We start from the raw sequence: 20,949 nt of genomic DNA, 5'->3' as shown, positions 1-20,949 counted from the left end.
TGATTAATGCCCTCTTTGCCCGGTCCGTGAGTTTTGGTGGGCGGCCGTCTCTTGGCAGGTTTGCCATGTTCTTTCCATTTGGTTATGATAGATTTGATGGTGCTCCTGTGGATCATCAAAGATTTGGATATTTTTTTCATAACCTAACCCTGACTTGTACTTCTCAACAACATGACAACATGGCAGTGTTTGGTTAGTGGTGCTTAGGTGTTGCAGCCTCTGAGGTCTTTCAAAAAAGGTGTGTTTATGTAATGACAGATCATGTGACACTTAGATTTCACACAGGTGGACATCATTTCATTTATTATGGGACTTCTGAAGTTATTAATTGGTTGCACCAGAGCTTTTTATGGGCTTCATAACAAAGGGGGTGAATACATATGCACATGCCAATTTTCTGTTTTCTATTTCTAAAAAATAGTTTTATGTATATATTTTTCTCATTTCACTTCACCAACTTAGACTATTGTGTTCTGATCCATCACATAAAATTCAGATTAATAAAACATTGAACTTAAGGCTGTAATGTAATAAAATAGGTAAAAAGTCAAGGAGGGTGAATACTGTATATAATGTAATAATGTTTGTACACATTTTGTTTGGTAAAAAAAAACTATTTAGTTTGGAATAAAAAAAATAAATAAATAAAAAGGGAACGCCCCTTTGCAAGATGCATATATCTCAAAGTACCTGTACTAAAGAATCCTTTTATATAAGACTCATACAGCTAGATTTAGAGTTTTGTCGGTAACGACCCACGTAGCTAACGCTGGCTTTTTTCTGGCCGCACCTTTTAAATAACTCTGGTATTGAGAGTCCACAGAATGGCTGCGTTAGGCTCCAAAAAAGGAGCGTAGAGCATATTTAACGCAACTTCAACTCTCGATACCAGAGTTGCTTACAGATTGAGCTCGCATTCTATTGGCTGTTCCGATCAGCCAATAGAATGCGAGCTCAATCTGATTGGCTGATCGGATCAGCCAATCGGATTGAACTTGATTCTGATTGGCTGATTCCATCAGCCAATCAGAATTTTCCTACCTTAATTCCGATTGGCTGATAGAATCCTATCAGCCAATCGGAATTCGAGGGATGCCATCTTGGATGACGTCCCTTAAATGAACCGTCATTCGTCGGGAAGTCGTCGTCGGAAGAAGATGGGTCCGCGGTGGAGGTCTTCAAGATGGAGCCGGTCCTCATCGGATGAAGATAGAAGATGCCGCTTGGAAGAAGATGGTTGCCGGTCCGGATCTACTCTTCTTCCCGGATAGGATGAAGACTTTGGAGCCTCTTCTGGACTTCTTCAGCCATCGGATGATGGATGTCTAGCCCCCGCTTGGGCTTAGATGAAGATTTCGGAGCCTGGAACGATCGGTGATACCTGGCATGGTGAAGACAAGGTAGGAAGATCTTCAGGGGCTTAGTGTTAGGTTTATTTAAGGGGGTTTGGGTTAGATTAGGGGTATGTGGGTGGTGGGTTGTAATGTTGGGGGGGGGTATTGTATGTTTTTTTTACAGGCAAAAGAGCTGAATTCTTTGGGGCATGCCCCGCAAAGGGCCCTGTTCAGGGCTGGTAAGGTAAAAGAGCTTTGAACTTTAGTAATTTAGAATAGGGTAGGGCATTTTTTTATTTTGGGGGTCTTTGTTATTTTATTAGGGGGCTTAGAGTAGGTGTAATTAGTTTAAAATTGTTGTAATATTTTTCTGATGTTTGTAAATATTTTTTTTATTTTTTGTAACTTAGTTCTTTTTTATTTTTTGTACTTTAGTTAGTTTATTTCATTGTATTTATTTGTAGATATTGTATTTAATTAATTTATTGATAGTGTAGTGTTAGGTTTAATTGTAGGTAATTGTAGGTATTTTATTTAATTAATTTATTGATAGTGTAGTGTTAGGTTTAATTGTAGGTAATTGTAGGTATTTTATTTAATTAATTTATTGATAGTGTAGTGTTAGGTTTAATTGTAACTTAGGTTAGGATTTATTTTACAGGTAATTTTGTAATTATTTTAACTAGGTAGCTATTAAATAGTTCTTAACTATTTAATAGCTATTGTACCTGGTTAAAATAAATACAAAGTTAATTGTAAAATAAATATAAATCCTAAAATAGCTATAATATAATTATAATTTATATTGTAGCTATATTAGGGTTTATTTTACAGGTAAATATTTAGTTTTAAATAGGAATAATTTATTTAATAAGAGTTAATTTATTTCGTTAGATTTAAATTATATTTAATTTAGGGGGGTGTTAGTGTTAGGGCTAGACTTAGCTTTAGGGGTTAATACATTTATTAGAATAGCGGCGAGATTCGGTCGGCAGATTAGGGGTTAATAATTGAAGTTAGGTGTCGGCGATGTTAGGGAGGGCAGATTAGGGGTTAATACTATTTATTATAGGGTTATTGAGGCGGGAGTGAGGCGGATTAGGGGTTAATAACTTTATTATTGTAGCGGTGAGATCCGCTCGGCAGATTAGGGGTTAATAAGTGTAGGCAGGTGGAGGCGACGTTGAGGGGGGCAGATTAGGGGTTAATAAATATAATATAGGGGTTGGCGGTGTTAGGGGCAGCAGATTAGGGGTACATAGCTATAATGTAGGTGGCGGCTCTTTGCGGTCGGCAGATTAGGGGTTAATTATTGTAGGTAGCTGGCGGCAACGTTGTGGGGGGCAGGTTAGGGGTTAATAAATATAATATAGGGGTCGGCGGTGTTAGGGGCAGCAGATTAGGGGTACATAAGTATAACGTAGGTGGTGGGCGGCAGATTAGGGGTTAAAAAAATTGAATCGAGTGGCGGCGATGTGGGGGGACCTCGGTTTAGGGGTACATAGGTAGTTTATGGGTGTTAGTGTACGTTAGAGCACAGTAGTTAAGAGCTTTATAAACCGGTGTTAGCCCAGAAAGCTCTTAACTACTGACTTTTTTTTGCGGCTGGAGTTTTGTCATTAGAATTCTAACGCTCACTTCAGCCACGACTCTAAATACCGGAGTTAGAAAGATCCCATTGAAAAGATAGGATACGCAATTGACGTAAGGGGATCTGCGGTATGGAAAAGTCGCGGCTGAAAAGTGAGCGTTAGACCCTTTCCTGACTGACTCCAAATACCGGCGGTAGCCTAAAACCAGCGTTAGGAGCCTCTAACGCTGGTTTTCACGGCTACCGCCAAACTCTAAATCTAGGCCATAATTTGTTATGCACTTCACTCTTGCTGCCCCAGATGAGTATATGGTTTCATCAAATGGAACATTGCAATGCACCTTTTAGTGCAGGTTAAATAAACATTGGTAGAAATGGAATTCATATAAAAATAAATTATTCTAACAAAATATGTGAGTTTATTTTTTCATGTACCTTTAATACGAAGAGAACAAAAATAGTGCATGTAGATAGGTATCACAAGAAACACAAAAACTGTTTTCACTTTTTCTTTTCTTTTTTGATTGAAATCCTTTTCTATTATTAAATTATTATTTTTAATCAACACATTGTGCAGATATTCTTTGGATACTTATACAAAATAACTTTACAAAACTCAAGTATAATTAATTACATCATTGTATTACAGCGAGATTGTTACTTTGTAGTAATATGCAGTATAAATTATAATACACTGAATTCTATGAAAATCGAAAGGCAAAAGTAGTTGGCACCATAATCTGATGATGAGTCTGATACAGCTTTATGCATTTGTATTATTGAATGTTTAACTGAGGTTCCAAAAATACTGCATTAAGAACATTTGGAAACTACTAGATTATTTAAATAACAGAAGTCGTTAGCTCATGCTCAAAAAGTAACAATTTTGATCCAATTCCTACATTTGATTAACATGGATAGTTTTTTTTTTTTTTTTTTAAATAAAGTCTTGATACTGGATTTGAGGACAAAAATATAAGCAAATTAAAAGTCTAAAATAGATCACTAAAATTGGTTCTTACATTAGCCAAGTACATTAAAATCCATGCACACTGGATTGGATTATATTTTTATTATTCTTTGTTTAATACGTCTGAGATGTCACTATATGCATGGTCAGAGTATGTTTTATTTCAAAATGTGTTTGGTACATAAATATATTTAAAAACAATATTGTACAGTTTGTTTAGCTGCAAGTAATAAATGGTTCTGTTTAAGATATCCATATTTTCTAAAGTACTGGCAAAGGTACTAATGAATGATCAGTTAAAATAACAACATTGTTTTAAGCAGTAAAACATTAGGAGTTGCTTTTATTATTTATTCAATGGCATAATTTTTCAGTTTTAAATAATTTGGTCTTCCATGTAGATGTTGGCACATTGATCTTGAAGACTGGATTACCTTAAGATGAAGTTGATAACACTGGTCAAAGAGATTACCAGTATGGAAAGACTGTTTTATGTTTGACCAATAGCGAAAAATTATCACAAAACATTGTATAGACAATATTGTATTGAGCATTAGTATAATTTATGTTTCCACAGTCGGAAAAAAAACATGTCCTGTAGAGTGTATTTTAGGACCACTGGCAGGAACAGTCCGTGGGCTCTTGGATGGAATAATTTACCCATGTTGAGTTTCCGCTACAGTATAATTGGACAACACGTCTCTGCAGGCCAAGCTCTCTGCAACATTTGCAAAATCTGGCATATGTATTGATGTTGTAGTTATAGATGCTGGCAGATGGGCACTTTCCATCACAAGAAACAATGTTGACCTAGAAGAAAAAAAAAGATTAGGACAAGAAATGAATGCTACCATGTCATAAACTTATTATTATTATTATTATTATTATTATACTTTATAAAGTGACAATAAATTCAGCAGCGCAGTCCATGGGTACAAAAGATAAAAGTGCAACAATGATACAATATTTTAAAGAGACAGGACAAAATTTATCAAACAAATACAGGAGAAATTTAGGTCCCTTTTACAGTGATTTAATCTGAAACTGGACAAATCATAAATTGTAGAAAAGTCTTTATTAAGCTACACATACAACACTTGTTTAAAAAAATTAAAAAACAGGGGGCGGAGGCAGGCTGTGCAGGAGAATGGCCGTGTGTGTGTAGTGCTCCTAAGCTGAAGGTTAGCCAAATGCCTCCAAAGCCCATAAAGTACCTCAAAACAGATTTATAAATGAGCCTAAGAACCAAGGGGACTGCAGGACATTCATAACAGTCCCAAAAACAACATATTATGATACCCAGAGGGTGCCTTTAACAATCTTGGCACTGGGCCCTGAGCTGCGACCTTAACAGAGACGCACTGGGAACTGAGAGGACAGATCGTGCGGAGATACAACCCGATCACACTAAGCAGAGAGACCCTCATAAGTGTCAGCAATCAGGTTGGGCTGTGACACAGAAACGCGGCATGCAATGGCCTCAGACCAGCACCGGACTTGCACGTGATCATTGCAGCCGCGTACACAGAGAAGAGCGGAGGTTTCACTGACCAGAACCTTTACCCGCCCTGCTTGGCCCAACATCCAACAGACCTTCAAGCAGTTAGTGTTACTAGCCTTCCGGAGCCGCTGGTTAGGACTCCCGGTGCAACTGAACTGAACACTTATAAAGCCGGTAAGCGGAGGTGGAGGCAGGCGGACGCCAAATCAAAGCCTCTGGGGGATATTATTTGACAATAAAAAAAAAAAAAACTTGGAGCACTCGGCAAAACACACGAATCATTTGGGAGGCACTTAAATCAACACACAGGCCTTATTAACGCACCTAAACTACTCGGCCCTTTTGCAGTGTGTTTGTGGGAGGAGGCCGTGACTGAGGCCTAGGGACTTGCGACGCAGCTTTCATTTTGTGCTGCTAGTCTCAAAGGGCGCATCCCAGGCTGTATCCCAATTATAAGACTGTGCTACACGGCTCAGAGTGCCCAGAGTTCATAAGAGGGAGAGAGACTTGTGAATCCCTTTTCTCTCTACAAATTGATAACTCACAGAGGACAATTCCTTTCATCTCCACCCCCATTCCAGAGAGATTACCCAGGCCCTACATTTGTGCACCAGTTCCCTCTCTTTTGTGGTGATTGTCTCCCCTAAAAAGTACCACAATGGCCCAGAAAAAGCAAGTGGGTGCTGAAAAAGGTGCAAAGACCAGGAACATGAACTACTACATTAAACCTGCAGAGGCATTGTTGAGTGAGGACAGCCAGACACAAGTCCACTCCAGGGAAGAGGATTCTACATATGTGCCCCCTGACCTCTCACAATTTGTTACTAAAGAGGACCTCAAATCCCTTTCCTCAAAAGAAGACATCAAAGGTATAGCTGCAGACATTAAGAACTTATTCAGCGAATTGAAGAAAGACCTCTCTGAGCTCTTGCAGAGAGTAGTGGTGGTGGAGGACTCACAAAACTCATTACAGCAGCAACTAAAAGAGACCAATTCCCAAACACAACAAAACACCAATCTTATTCAGAGTCTATTAGAAAGAGTGGAGGACTTGGATAATCGCAGTAGGCGGAATAACCTACGAGTGAGAGGGATTCCGGAAGCTATCAACCCTACCGCCTTGCATGGTTATCTACAGGAACTCTTCAGAACAGTGAAAGGTACCCCGCTAGCAGCCGAGGTCATCATAGAAAGGGCACATAGGGCGTTGCGCCCTAAACCATCGCCGAAGGCTCCCCCAAGGGATGTAATCCTCAGAATGCTGAACTATAAGGATAAGGAGGAGATTCTTCGGTGTAGCAGAAACAAGCAACCGGTTCAGCATGCAGGGATCACCTTACAAATCTTCTCAGATCTATGCCCCGCCACTCTACAGAAGCGCAGGGAACTTCACTTCTTGACATCTGCCCTGCAGGAACATAAGATTCCCTACAGATGGGGATTCCCCACTTGTTTGGTGGCTACTAACAGTGATAGATCAGCAGTTTTCTGCTCCTTTGAGGACCTGGACAGGTTCTGCGCCACACTGAGCATAGCGGTGCCTCAACCGATCAACATGGACAACCCACCACTGGATCCAACAGGAGCCTCCTGTTCATCCTGACGGGAGAGGTAAGAAAACACACCTGTCTTCTCTAATATATGTGCCATGGCCAGGGACTCAACCTGAGATATTGAGACTTTTTTCTTGGACTGAATTATATCTTATAAGAAGTTAATATGCTAATGTCTCGAATACTGAACTGATCTCACTACCCTACCAGTAACCATATCTATTTGTTAAAATACTATCCCCTGAGATTAGCTCAGGGTCATCTGTTATTGTTATATTTCATGCTTATATGTCTTCTGCAGGGTTACTGTGTATATGATTTATGTGCATTGGGGACAGATGGCTTGCTTTTTTTTTTTTGCGGCTGTCTGTCCTTGGCGTACATACTACCCTCCTGGTCCTGAAATATTTGTTCAATCCGCTGTTTCCCAGTTTTCCTGTTAAATGTGCTTAAATGTATGAAACCACACGTTCCTGCGGGTACTTCCTGTTTGTTCTAATGGGACAGGTAAGAAAACATGCTAGTTTTTTCTGTTTTATGTGCCTTGGTCAGGGACTTTCCCTGAGATAATGAGACTTTCCCTGGATTGGTCTGTATCTTATAAGTGTTTGGCACACTAGTGTCTCATATATTAAACTGATCTCGTCACCCAGCCAGAAACTCTATTTACTTGCCAAACTAATAACTCTTGAGATTAGCCTGGGATCATCTGTTATTGGTATATTTCATGTTTAAATGTTTCCTGCAGAGTTGTTGTACATATGGTCTATGTGCACTGGGGATGGATGGCGCGATATTATTTCGACGGCCGTCCAACCTTGGCGTACATACTACCCCATTGGTTCTAAAATGTTAAATATTGGTTCATTTTGCAAATCCTCAACTAAACTGCTAAATGTATTTAAATGTCTGAAGTCATGTATATGAAGGATGAGTCAATTTGAAATAATTTCTGTACGTTTCATTATATGTCAATAGGCTAACCGCCAGTATATTCCCCTTAGAAAAGCCTATACAGAGGCTAGCTGGTCTTACTGAGACCCGGATTTGCAGTCACAGCTGCTATAGTAGATCTTATCTTATACTTTTCTTATTTAGCAAATATCCCCACTGGGGTCAGGGTCTGGAATATCAGTAAAATCACTCCTAGAAGCTAAATACATTTCTTCCCCTGATCTGATTTGTGTCCCCTCTTTTTTCCCAACTTTCCCTTTCCCCTGCCCCTCTTCTTTGTTCCTTTTTTTTTTTTTTTTATTGATGGACACCGGGCGCCAGAACTCACGGGTTCACCCTCTGAGATTTCTGACGATAAACGTGAAGGGCTTGAATAGCCCGGGCAAACGCTCAATAGTCATGAGGGAGTTACACAAAATGAGTGGGGATGTGATTTTTATACAGGAGTCCCATTTTGCTAGGCAGAGGGAGCCGAAATGGCATAATCATAGATAACCGACAGCTCTTTTCTCCTCTGGCCCCCGCAAACAAAATGGAGTTGGTATCCTGATTCGTCACGGAATACCATTTCAAATACAAGAGACCCATCGGCATAGGGAAGGCCGGTTCCTCATGTTGGTGGGCTCACTCCATGGTGCTCAAGTAACAATGGTCAATGTGTATGCCCCGAATGTTGCTCAGCATGTTTTTCTTAAAACTATCTCGGGTAGACTGCTTGATCATGCCAAGGGGGTTATCATTATGGGAGGGGATTTTAATGTACCTCTTATCCCTAAACAAGACACATCTAATGGTATCTCAAGCGTGCCACATCATGTAATTAAACACATAAATGCTACACTTAGACATAATTTACTGCATGATGTTTGGCGCACTCTATATCCGACTGACAAAAAATTTACATTCTACTCTAGCCCGCACAAGAAGTACTCACGCATTGATTATTTCTTTGTAGACTTGCAAGGCATTGAATATATACAGAGTAGTGAGATTGCCCCAATCACATGGTCAGATCATGCTCCGGTCGCATTTCAGATGATGTGGCCTGACACACCCCCTACCTCATTTACCTGGAGGTTAGACGACGCCCTTTTGAATGCCCCTGACATTGTCGCGGATATCTCAACCCATAAGTTAGAATACTTTGAACTAAACATGACGGACGAACTGCCCTTTACAACAGTCTGGGAGGCTCATAAGAGTGTTATCAGGGGTCATCTCATTAAACATAAAGCACGACTGAAGAAAGAGAGGAGAGACAAATACGACCGTTTGCTTTCAGAAATTAAGTCATTAGAGGACTTGCACAGAAAGGACCCCTTAAATGAAGTTAGGGAGACTGAACTGACTCAGGCCAGAAAAGATTTTAACCAGCTCGTCCAGGAGGAAAACCATAAAATTGCAATTTGGTTAAATCAGAAGTACTATGAGGGTGGAGACAAAGCCGGGAAACTCTTGGCGAGAACACTTAAGAGATCCCAGCTTAAGGCATATGTCTATTCCATGAGAGATCACATGGACAAGGTCCATAGGGATAGCCCTGGCATAGCGGAAATTTTCCGGCATTATTATAGCAGTCTTTATAACTTAACGCCCACTTAGACTGCTTGTGAGGCTGCAGGTTCTTCCCGGGATCTTATGGTTCAAAAATATCTCAAAGACACGAAACTGAAAGAGCTGAACTCAGAGGCAGCTGATCTCCTTGACTCCTCTCTGACCAGAGAAGAGATAGAGGATGCTCTAAAAAGCCTTCCAAGTGGGAAGTGCCCTGGCCCGGACAAGCTAGGCTCGAAATATTATAAGACCTTTCTGCCCATCCTATTACCACACTTGCAATCCATGTTCAATTCTTTATCTGAAGGGAGGGCTTTGCCTCCCTCTATGCAGAAAAAGCTTTCGACCCGGTGAGCTGGCAGTTCCATAAGAATACCCTGAAGAGGGTGGGCTTTGGTGAGCGGTTCGTGGAGATGGTTTTCGGCCTTCACTCTGGGCCTACTGCACGGGTTAGGGTCAATGGTCTTTTGTCTGAGCCATTTGCCATTACCAATGGGACCAGACAGGGGTGCCCTCTGTCTCCCCTGCTGTTCTCCATCTCGGTTCAAGCACTGGCGTGCAATATCCGTGACAACTGCGGAATAACGGGTTATATGATAGGAGAGCGGGAATATAAAATAAGTATGTATGCTGATGACTTGCTTTTCACCCTGAGTAACTTGAGGACATCTGTCCCTGCCCTCCTGCAGGAGTTCGCTAGATACGGAAATGTCTCTGGCTTCCTGCTTAATGCCACCAAGTCAGAGGTGCTAGGGATCAACTTGGAACAATCTGACAAGGACTGGTTAAGGGACTATAGCCCATTTCAGATAAAAGATAGATATCTTAAGTACCTGGGAGTTTATCTTGCTGTCTCCAACCAGGACATATTTGAGTCAAATTATGCAGCACTCCGACGTGAGGTTGCGGCCGACCTTTCTGCGTGGAAACATAAAAACATCTCATGGCTGGGATGGATTGGGGTGGTGAAGATGAACGTCCTCCCTAGACTGCTTTATCTACTCCAGACATTGCCCATTCTGCTCCCACATGCCTTCCTTCCACAGTTCCAAAATCTAATCGAGGAATACATCTGGCAGGGGACTAGACCAAGGGTTAGTAGGCGGACGTTGTACAAGACAAGAGGGGAGGGTGGTTTGGCCCTCCCAGACATAAGGCTTTACAGAAAAGCAGTAATTTTACAGAGAGTGGTCGAGTGGTGTCAGGAAAACTCACAAAAAGATTGGATTTCCACAGATAAAGAGATCCTCCGGGTTAGTGACCTGACACCATTACTGTGGATAAATAGCAAACACAGGCCCTCACAAATAGTGGGGTTTCCCCTCTTGGAGGAGCTCTTTTTGACTTGGGATGCCACACTGTGGACTGACTCCCATGTTTCCACCCCAATCTCACCACTGACGCCTATCTTTGGCAATCCTGATTTGCCCTTACAATCTCGGGTGTCCTTAGGGGGGAATCCCCCCTTTGTTAATCAGGCGGCCAGCTTTGTCCATATGGGACGACTGAAAACAAAAGATGAAATCGTGTCAGACTACCCGGATCTCTCTTTGACTTGGTTTACCTACTTGCAAATAGGACACTTTATCAACACTCACAAACACAAGTTGCAACTGATGAGAGACCCCTCCCCCTTTGAATCTCTATGTACTCAAGGTACTGCGGTTGGACACTTGGTTTCCCGCGTCTATACTTTACTTCTACAGCCTAGAGACAGCCCCCTTCCAAACTACACAAGAGCTTGGCATAAGGAGTTAGACTCTGAGCTCTCTAGAGAGGCATGGCTGCAGATTTTCAGAGCAGTAAAGACATTGTCAGTCTCTGCTCGTATGCAAGAATCGCACTATAAATTCCTAAGCCGGTGGTATCTCACACCGTCTAGACTCAGAGCAATCTACCCGAGAGCTTCAGAGAAGTGCTGGAGGGGGTGCGGTGGCACTGGTACGATCTTGCATATCTGGTGGGACTGTCCGCTCCTGCTGGACTTTTGGTCCTCTGTCTGGCGGGAGATGCAGAAACTAATTGACCTTGAAATTCCAAAAATCCCAGAAATTTTGCTATTTCAAAATGTGCAAAATATACTCCTCTTGGAGAAATATCATTATGTGAAGACCGTGACATTAGATGCATACACGGAAATGTTGCTGCTGTGGGGGGGCCCCGGAACAGAGAGATGAGTGAGAGTTCTGGAACTTGGGTTGGGAGGTGATCCTTGGGTGATGGATGTCCTGTGCCCTAATTTTTTTTTTTTTCACCCTCTCCTTACCCTTCCGGGTATCTCTTTCCCCTTCACCTTCTCTTTACCCCTCCTAGTTTCTTCCCCTTCCTTCCTTTTCCCCCTGCTTCTCATACAGCCACTGACCTGCCCCCGGTTCCCTCTAGTCCCCCCTGACTGTGTATATACTGGGGGGATCGGAGTACTTAGACTAGTGAGCTGTGCTGTGACCCGGGTAACACCTTGCATATCTGTATATTTTTTCTTTTTTAGACCTGAATTGTTTGTGTTTATATTTGTTACTTAAGCATCGTGTCTTTACCTTAAAAAGACATGTCATTAGTTACTACAAAATTCTTGAAAATGTATGTAAAGAGCTAATCATTTACTGAGATCTTGTTTGACACTTCGCTAGTAGCAGACTGATGTTTTCTTCTATTTTACATAATGTGACCCGTGTAATAGGGGTCTCTTAGACTGTTACATATTATTAACATCAGAATTTTTTTTTTCTTTTACTTTCTTAATGGTGTAAAATGGTGTCTGACATTGCAAATGTACCAATTGTATTATGAAAGTTTATTTTTCTCAATAAAGCTCTTTTAAAAATAAAATAAAAAAAATAAAAAATTAAAAAACAAAATTAAAGAAAAAAAGCATCCATAGGGGATGCTGTATGTGTTTACTGCAGCTATTAATGTTCTCTACAGGTACATCAGCTGTTCTATGTTTCAGGTAAAAAAAAACAACAATATCAAAGTCACTGGCAATTATAACATTTATGATCCTATAAATATGTGGTGGTATTTGTATATTTAGATATAATATTCATATCCTTGGCTACTGGCACTATATTATTATTGTAGTACTGCCATAACTTAAGTACTAATATTGTCCTCTATTTAGACTACAGTAAGGAAATATTGTATCAAATAATTTGGTAATTTGTTAAGCATATTGATCCAACATTCCCATCCAACTTCATATTTCCCTACTCCATCTTGCCTAAAATCTTCTGGAAAAGCAAGTTTCTACACGTTTATCACATATCCTTTTGTGTTTCTCCTCCTCCTTCCTGTCTAACCGTACCTTCTGTGTAGCCTTTTCTGTTGCATCCTGTGCCCCCTTTTCCACTTTCTGTTGGGATAACACAAGGATTTGACCTTGTTCCCATCCCCTTTTCAATCTATACCTCATAAACTTCTACAGGTTTCCATATCATTTGTATGCTGATGACACCCAAATGTGCCTCTATGCACCAGACCTGTCTTTCTAGTATTTTATCTTGGATGTTCTCTCTCTATTTTACGCTAAATCTCTCCAAAACGGAGCTCCTTATTTCCTCCCCTTCTTAAAAAATCACTTCCCCCACATCTTTTGATAACTGTTGATAATAACATTATTACCCCAACCCCCGCATGCCTGATGTCTTGGGGTCACACTTTACACTGGTATTTATTTAACTTCTCACATACAGAGGCCTATTTATCAAGCCGTCAACTGTGCTGCATTCAACGGCACCAATACACTCGCCTGACATCGCCGCAGACCTGAATACGCTCTCCATATTTAACAAGAAAGCCGCGCACCAAATACGGGGAGATGAGCAGCGGACTGTTGTTAACTAACTGTCATCAATCTCGCTGCTATTCTGCTTTTCACAGCTTTATTTGTCTACTGTCACTAAACTCCGCCACTATACTAAACTGTTTAACCCCTACCCCGCCGCTCCCGACCCCGCCGCAACTAAATAAAGTTATTAACCCCTATCCCGCTGCTCCTGGAGCCCACCACCACTCTAATAAAGTTATTAACCCCTATTCCACCGCTCCCGGAGCCCACCGCCACATACATTATGTTATTAACCCCTAATCTGCTGCCGCTACACTGCCGTCACCTACATTATGTTATTAACCCCTATCCCGCCGCTCCTGGAGCCCACTGCAACTAAATAAAATTTTTAACCCCTAAACCGCCAGCTTCCCACATCGCCATAAACTAAATTAACCTATTAACCCCTAAACCTAACAACCCGCTAACTTTATATTAAATATTAACTCATCTCTATCTTATAATAAATTTAAACTTACCTTTAGAATTAAATTAAACTATATTAAACTAATAATTAATCTACCCTAACTATTATACTAAAATTACATTAAACTATATTAAACTATTAATTAATCTACCCTATTATACTAAAATCACATTAAGCTACATTAAACTAATAATTAATCTACCCTAACTGTTATACTAAAATTACATTAAGATACATTAATCTAATAATTAATCTACCCTATTATACTAAAATTACACTAAACAATTAAATTAACTACATTATATGTTTAAAACCCTAACCCTACTCAAATAATTAAATTCTACAATTAAAAATTATAAAGTTACAAAAAACTAACAACTAAGTTGCAAAAAATAACAAACACTAAGTTACCAAAAAAAAACCACAAAATAAAAAAGAATTTTTCGAATATATAAACTAATTACAACTAATCTAAGAGCCCTACGAAAATAAAAAAGCCCCCCCCCAAATAAAACCCCCCTAACCTACAATAAACTACAAATAGCCCTTAAAAGGGCCTTTTACGGGGCATTGCCCCAAAGAAATAAGCTATTTTACCTGTAAATAAAAAATACAAATACCCCCCCAACAGTAAAACCTACCACCCACACAACCAACCCCCCCAAATAAAAACCTAACTAAAAAACCTAAGCTCCCCTTTGCCCTGAAAAGGGCATTTGAAAGGACATTGCCCTTAAAAGGGCATTTAGCTCTATTGCAGCCCAAACCCTAAACTAAAAATAAACCCTTAAAAAATCCTAACACTAACCCCTGAAGATCGACTTACAGTTTTGAAGATGCGACATCCATCCTCCAAGAAGCCGTCAGAAGTCTTCATCCAAGCGGCCGAAGTCTTCATCCAAGCCCGCAGAAGTCTTCACTCAGATGGCATCTTCATCCATCCGTCGCGGAGCGGCTCCATCTTCCAGACATCCGACGCGGTGCATCCTCTTCTTACGGCGTCTTCTTCCCGAATAAAGGTTCCTTTAAATGACGTCATCCAAGATGGCATCCCTTAGATTCCGATTGGCTGATAGAATTCTATCAGCCAATCGGAATTAAGGTTGAAAAAATCCTATTGGCTGTTGCAATCAGCCAATAGGATTAAGCTCACATTCTATTGGCTATTCCAATTAGCCAATAGAATGTAAGCTCAATCCTATTGGCTGATTTGGGGTTTTAGTTTTAGATTACGGTTTGGGCTGCAATAGAGCTAAATGCCCTTTTAAGGACAATGCCCATCCAAATGCCCTTTTCAGGGCAATGGGGAACTTAGGTTTTTTTAGTTAGGATTTTATTTGGGGGGTTGGTTGTGTGGGTGGTGGGTTTTACTGTTGGGGGGGTATTTGTATTTTTTATTTACAGGTAAAAGAGCTTATTTCTTTGAGGCAATGCCTCGCAAAAAGCCCTTTTAAGTGCTATTTGTACTTTATTGTAGGTTAAGGTTTTTTTTATTTTGGGGGGGCTTTTTTATTTTTATAGGGCTCTTAGATTTGGTGTAATTAGTTTAAATCTTTGATAATATCTTTTTTATTTTGTGTAACTTAGTGTTTGTTATTTTTGGTAACAGTTGTTAGTTTTTTGTAACTTTGTAATTTTTAATTGTAGAATTAAATTATTTGAGTAGGGTTAGGTCTTTAAATATATAATATAGTTAATTTAATTGTTAGTTTAATGTAATTTTAGTATAATAGGGTGATTAATTATTAGTTTAATGTAGCTTAATGTAATTTTAGTATAGCAGTTAGGGTAGATTAATTATTAGTTTAATGTAGCTTAATGTAATTGTAGTATAATAGTTAGGGTAGATTAATTAATAGTTTAATGTAATTTTACTATAATAGTTAGGGTAGATTAATTATTAGTTTAATATAGTTTAATTTAACTCTAAAGGTAAGTTTAAATTTATTATAAGATAGAGATGAGTTAATATTTAATATAAAGTTAGTGGGTTGTTAGGTTTAGGGGTTAATAGTTTAATTTAGTTTATGGCAATGTGGGGGGCTGGCGGTTTAGGGGTTAATACATTTATTTAGTTGTGGTGGGCTCCGGGAGCGGCGGGATAGGGGTTAATAACTTTATGTTGGTGGCAGCGGTGTAGGGGTGTCAGATTAGGGGTTAATAAGTATAATGTAGGTTGCGGCAGTGTATGGGGTGGCAGATAAGGGGTGTTTAGACTCGGGGTATATGTTAGGGTGTTAGGTGTAAACATAACTTTTATTCTCCCATAAAAATCAATGGGATATCGGACTACAGCGAACATAAGCTTTGATTCCTATGGGAGAATAAAAGTTATGTTTACACCTAGATATTTGTTAACTAGCAAAAGTAGTCAGATAGTGCCGCATTTGCATTCGGAACATCTGTAATGACGTAAGCATCGATCTGTGTCGGACTGAGACCGGCGGATCGTATGTTACGTCACAGATTTCTACTTTTGCCGGTTTGTAGGCTTTAATAACTATGGGGAATCAGGCTCTCCACAATTACGCTGCGGAATTCCAGCGTATTTGCGGTTGATGGCTTGATAAATAGGCCTCACAGTCTTTAGCCAACTTCTGCCCATTTCTACCTATCTATAAAATTTGCCACTTCCTCACATAAGACACAACAAAGATCTTAATTCACATTCTCATCATTTACCACCTTGACCATTGCAGCTCTATCCTCTCTGGTCTCCCTAGCTGCCATCTATCTCCTTCACAATGCATAATAAATGTCTCTGCCACACTGATCTTTCTTAAAGGGACAGTCAAGTCCAAAAAAACTTTTATGATTTAAATAGGGCATGTAATTTTAAACAACTTCCCAATTTACTTTTATCACCAATTATGCAAATTTCTCAGACTTTAACAACTGCTTCTAATCTGAATGCATTTTCACCACTAGAGGGCATTAGTTCATGTGTTTCATATAGATAACATTGAGCTCATGCAAATGAAGTGACCGAGGAGTGTGCACAGATTGGCTAAAATGCAAGTCTGTCAAAAGTACTGAAATAAAAGGGCAGACAGCAGAAGTTTATATACAAGGTAATTACAGAGGTAAAAAGTGTATTATTATAACTGTATTGGTTATGCAAAACTGGGGAATGGGTAATAAAGGGATTATCTTTCTTTTTAAGCAACAGCAATTCTGGTGTTTACTGTCCCTTTAAAGCCACTGTTCATGGTGATAATCAAAGGATACCAAGAGAACAAAGCAAATTAGAAAACAGAAGTAAACTGAAAAGTTGTTTAAAATGTAATGCTCTGTCTGATTCATGAACGTTTAATTTTAACTTTACTATCCCTTTAATTGAGAAAGTTTAAATGGATATGAAAGTGAAGTTTACATCTCTCTCTCTATCTGAATCCTATGTTGAAACTTAGCACCTTTTCATGAGAACAAACTAAAGAAGGCTCAGGATTGTGCACGTGTCATGAGCACTATATGGCATTGGTGTTTGAAACTATGGGGTTAATCATAAGCTATTGTTTGACATATTACCGGCTGCAGATGAGTTGTCTTTGATGTTGCTGTGATCACAATCAGCCATTTTAATTGTTCATCAAAAGCACTTTTTTATTATTGGATTTATAAAAAATAGTCCTACAGTAAGGGGTATATTTATTAATGTGCGAGCGGACATGATACGATGTAGCATATCATGTGCGCCGCACACCGATAAATGCAGACAGCATACACTGTCGGCATTTATCATTGCACCAGCAGTTCTTGTAAACTGCTGGTGCAATGCCGCCCCCTGCAGATTCGGCCGCTAGCAGGGGGCGTCAATCAACCCGATCGTATTCAATCAGGTTGATTTCTGTCCGCGGCCTCAGAGCAGACGGACAGGTTATGGAGCTGTGGTCTTTAGACTGCTGCTTCATAACTTCTGTTTCCAGCGAGCCTGAAGGCTCGCTGGAAACAAGGGGCATCAAGCTCCATACGGAGCTTGATAAATCGGCCCCTTAATATGAGCCAGTCCTGTTTCTACTGATCACAATCTATATTATTGATACTTTACAACACATTTATGGAACCATTTTTTAATTTATTCAATTTCAAAGCTAAATGGACTCGATAAACTCCAGACAACACATTTCGGTTTATTACTGGGAACCCAAAAAGTTTCCGGATGTAACACGTGCAAAACACACCATATGTGAAGACGTTAGTAAAAACAAGAGTATAAGCTTGTGATAGTCCCCCATTTAGGTCTAGATTATTAGTGGAGCGCAAAATTTAACTTTCACGATCGCAATATTTGCACTCCACTCAGTAATACCAGTTAATGCAAATGTGTGCAGGTATTACAGGTTAAGCACAATGTGAGCGCGACCTCGCTTTTGCATTGCCTGGAAGCATTGCACTCACGATAGCGCGCTTCCATATGCTCGTTCTGATGCCGTGAAACATGGCAAAGAACCTAGAGCAGTGCAGGGAGTAAGTATATGAATATATACATATACATATATATATATATATATATATATATATATATATATGTGTGTGTGTTTAAATGTGAATATACACATATTAACACTTAAATATATTTGTATATAAGCATATACAAATATATTTACAGTTTAAAACACAGTTCCCATAGAGCGCTATGTAAAGAAACTTTTAATGCCATTTTTTTCTAACACCCCAGATCCCCTCACTTTAACCCCTTATAACTGCTTCATGCAGTTGTTTGTTTTTTTTTTTTTAAAAAGATGCTCATATTTCTAATATACAGTATATATATTTAATAAAGGAACTGTACACTTTATTTGAGGGGCAATTGGGGGACATTTTTTAATTAACCACTGGTCAAGTTTGCGCATGTTAAAATATCACTTCACTTGTAATCTAGCCCTTAGTGTTGAAGACACATGCACACACCTGAGACTTCTTCAGTATTAAAACTAGGTTTTAACTATAAATAACTGGAGAAAGTGATACATTTCAGAAAACTGTACTCTCTATCTGAAAATTAAACTTGACTCCTAACTAGTTTATTCAAAGAGATCTCCTCAAGGGAGCTGGTTTCTGACAATCATACTGTATTACAGAAAGTGGCTTAACTAAATCATTTTACTACTATGTTAAACTATTAGGAAAAAATATCCAAAATATCACACAGTATTCTAAGATATCAGTCAAATGTGATAAAATCTAATAAAGAGTGAAAATTGTGCAGTATGATGACGTTAAAAGACCACGTTAGGGAGCAAAAACAAAATAGCTTAAATTCCTTACCGGAGTGTTACTTCTGCAATCGTTTTTTCTGATGGTCATGCGCACTGTCACTCTCTTACAGAACTTGCCATCTTCCTTACCTAAATGAAATGTAGAACAGAGCACTAGATAAAGAAACAATAAAGTACCCTATGCAGAATCTAATAACAAATAACAATCCATTGCGTTTACTGAGTTTCCTATTAGTATGAAAACCACACATGGAGCTCAATCCTGCCCATCTCTTGTGAGATTCTACTATAAATCTTGCCATTTAATATGTGAAAGTGATGCAAACATAGGACTCACACAAAAACATATAATTTAAAAAGCCTCTAAAATAAATTAACAAAATATTGAAATAAAAATATGCAGTAAAAATTATATATTTTTAATTGCATTAAAATTGTTTCAACATTTTACTTCAAATCAAAATGGTATTTTATTTAAAATTTGAACTTTGTACTGAAATTATGGAGGAAAAACACAATTTAAGTTGCACAGTAGAAATCTTAATAAAACATAATTTATGTAATAACTTACCTGATAAATTAATTTGTTTCATAGTGGCAAGAGTCCATGAGCTAGGGACGTATGGGATATACATTCCTACCAGGAGGGGGCAAAGTTTCCCAAACCTCAAAATGCCTATAAATACACCTCCCACCTCACTCATACCTTAGTTTAACATGTAGCCAAGAAGTGAGGTGTGAAAAAAGGAGTAAAAAGCATACAAAAAGAGGAACTGGAAAAAATAAAGTGCTTTATACAAAAAAAAATCATAACCACCAAAAATAAATTAATTTATCAGGTAAGTTCTTACATAAATTATGTTTTCTTTCATGTAAGTGGCAAGAGTCCATGAGCTAGTGACATATGAGATACAGCTAAATCAGCTGAGAAATTAAATCCAAAATATAAATAAGCTTTGTTAAAAAAAAAAAAAAACTCAAATCAAAAGGCGCTACAATTAAACTAAGATAACTGCCTGAAGAACCTTTTTACCAAAGGCTGCTTCCGAAAAAGCAAACACAACAAAATGGTAAAATTTAAAAAAAATATGCAAAGAAAAACAAATTACTGCTTTGCAAATTTAATCAACTGAAGCTTCTTTCTTAACAACCCTAAGAAGAGGCAACTGATCTAGTAAAATGAGCTGTAATTCTCTGATGCAGAGACTGCTCCGCCTTCAAAAAAGCTTTGTGAAAGAAAAGTTTCAATCAAAAAAACAGAGAAAAAACAGAGGCCTTCTGACCTTACCTGGAGCCAAAACAAATAGACTAGAAGTCTTTCTGAAATCTTAAATAGCCTCAACATAATGTTTCAAAGCTCTTACCACATCCAAAGAATGAGAAAACCTTACAACAGTATTCTTAGACTTAGGACACAAAAAAGAAACAACAAATTCCCTATTGAATTTGTTAGAATTCACAACTTTAGTCAAAAATGTAAATGAAGTCTGCAAAACAGCTTTATCTTGATGGAAAACTCACAAAAGAGAGCAAACAGTTCAGAAACTCTTCTAGCAGAAGAGATAGCCAAAAGAAATAACACTTTCCAAGAAAGTAATAAATAATCAGAGAATGCATAGGGGCCTATCTATCAAGCTCCGGATAGAGCTTGAGGCCCTGTGTTTCTGGCGAGCCTGCAGGCTCGCCAGAAACACCAGTTATGAAGCAGCGGTCTAAAGACCGCTGCTCCATAACCTGTCCGTCTGCTCTGAGCAGGCGGACAGACATTGCCACAATTCAACCCGATCGAGTACAATCGGGTTGATTGACACCCCCCTGCAGGCAGCCAATTGGCCGCGATTCTGCAGGGGGCGGCATTGAACCAGCAGCTCTTGTGAGCTGCTGGTGCAGTGCTGAATACGGAGAGCGTATTGCTCTCCGTATTCAGCGAGGTCTGGCGGACCTGATCCGCACTGTTGGATCAGGTCCACCAGACTTTGTTAAATAGAGGCCATAGGCTCAAAAGGAGGAGCATGAAAAA

General features: G+C 39.2%; 1 protein-coding gene across 1 annotated transcript in view; it reads right to left on the bottom strand.

Annotated features, from left to right (window-relative positions):
* Window positions 1–3,339: 3,339 nt before the first annotated feature.
* The window catches only part of OTOG (otogelin), a 576,525-nt gene continuing 558,915 nt past the window's right edge, over window positions 3,340–20,949 (bottom strand). Inside the window, 2 exon segments of the mRNA XM_053689346.1 lie at window positions 3,340–4,705; window positions 18,979–19,058. Of these exon segments, the coding sequence (XP_053545321.1) occupies window positions 4,505–4,705; window positions 18,979–19,058 (281 nt within the window). The 3' untranslated portion in view covers window positions 3,340–4,504.

This window comes from Bombina bombina, chromosome 7, assembly GCF_027579735.1.
Source record: "Bombina bombina isolate aBomBom1 chromosome 7, aBomBom1.pri, whole genome shotgun sequence".
NCBI lineage: Eukaryota > Metazoa > Chordata > Amphibia > Anura > Bombinatoridae > Bombina > Bombina bombina.
The sequence above is the reverse complement of the archived record's forward strand: the minus strand, read 5'-3'. Positions and strand labels throughout refer to the sequence as shown.